The sequence below is a fragment of the Perkinsus marinus genome, assembly GCF_000006405.1.
Source record: "Perkinsus marinus ATCC 50983 genomic scaffold scf_1104296963154, whole genome shotgun sequence".
Lineage (NCBI taxonomy): Eukaryota > Perkinsozoa > Perkinsida > Perkinsidae > Perkinsus > Perkinsus marinus.
In genome coordinates this window covers 1-1,621 of record NW_003205139.1, presented here as the reverse complement: position 1 = coordinate 1,621, position 1,621 = coordinate 1, and the positions used below count along the sequence as shown (strand labels likewise).

General features: G+C 44.2%; 1 protein-coding gene across 1 annotated transcript; it reads left to right on the top strand.

Moving 5' to 3' along the window:
* Positions 1 to 421: 421 nt before the first annotated feature.
* Positions 422 to 1,465, top strand: Pmar_PMAR009127 (Gastricsin precursor, putative; the record flags this gene model as incomplete). The annotated part of the gene is made up of 1 exon (XM_002771293.1): positions 422 to 1,465. One exon carries the CDS (start codon positions 422 to 424, stop codon positions 1,463 to 1,465), a length of 1,044 nt encoding a protein of 347 aa, XP_002771339.1.
* Between the last annotated feature and the right edge of the window lie 156 nt (positions 1,466 to 1,621).

Here is a 1,621-nt window from a genome sequence, read left to right as displayed (position 1 = left end):
CGGCAACTCCGAAGTACTGGTACTACAGCTTAGTCCATGCTCTAATAATGGGCGAACGAGATTCGTGCATACGCGTGCTTACGCGCGCGAACAGCCACGCATTGTGCGTTACCTTATTCCAGTTAGGAACGTGAGCATGCGTGCATGGCATTCATTGTAGTCAAGTGAACTAGACTATTGGTCTTATCATTTCATTTCTCTAGTATTTTTCGTGAGAGCGTTAACGAGAAACACAAATTTTTTGAATTTGCCAAAGAAAAAAATATGTTCCTTATGGCCGGCAACGGATCCAATTCCTCCAGTATACGTATTAGGATCATCCGTGAGCCAAGGTTTATTTCTCGTAGTTAATATTCGATCTAAGATGATCATATACCCTGCTCTGCTTTCCTCTCTATTATCAGGTGTAGTGGGATCTCTCATGAGGGTTCCTATATCATTTGAAAAGGCGACGAAAGAAGCTGATGTGTATTTCCTGGTTGGGAAAGTAACATTCGGTAGCCAAAATGTCTATGGTCTTATTGACACCGGCGCCCCCGAGACATTCTTCCTCTGGAAGCGTTGGTATGAGAAAGGTCATCCAGGGAGGTGCAAGGACATCATCTTCGGTTGCTATGAATGCAGCCCTGAGCCTTGCAGTGAGGGAGAACTTGATACACTACAATTCGCAGATGGATCAGAAGTAAGTATCTTCGAGGAAACTGCAACGGCCCATTTCGGCCAAGCTGGCAGTGCCACTATTACCTTTGGTCTGGTTGCTAACTACAAGTACGTTCCCGATGTGCCAGTCCCTCATGCCAGTTTCGGCTTGGCACCACCAGATGATCCAGAATCACCATATGTTCCGATAATAGATCAACTTCTCTCACAGAAGCTTATCGAGAGTAGTATCTTCTCGATCTACCTCAGGCATGATGGCACTAATAAAAGAGGGGAGCTCCTTCTCGGTGGATCAGATCCTAGTATTTATCGAGGTCCGTTGGTCTATGTATCGGTTATTCAGCCCAGGTTTGTTCGGGTCACTGGCTTCTCCCTTGGAGGTCAAACGTATCCTGTAATGGTTGTGAACGATTTTGGCGACCTTGATACTGGAGCAGAGTTCATATTCATCCCTATCCGTAGGTATGCGCTTCCTACCCTCATAAAAGATCTTGAGGCTCGATCAAGCAGTAAGGTGACGATTACCCAAGAGGGTTCTAAGCTTATCGTCAATTGTAATCAACGGCAAAACCTTCCTTCGGTGAACTTCCTTTTAAAGGGTGTTGATGGTTCGAACGTTGAGGTGAAGATCCCCCCAGATGCATATGTGGATATTAGAACGGATGCCAAAAAGCAAACTTTTTGTCGCATACTTCTTGAAGTGTCTGATGATGATGTATGGGGTATTGGTCACCCTAGCGTCATGGGACGTTATTTCTTGTATGATTGGAAGAATAGTAAGATAGGTATTAGTGAACTCAAGTAGAAACATTTTTCGAGAGTGAGATAAAATAGACTATAGGAATGCGTATCGGCACATGCGCGAATTGATTATTTCACACAGCAATCAGTCATTAGTTTTTCAATCATCCATTGACCCTCCCATCTTTCATTATTGTGTTGCACCAGTGCGTCCAAATAT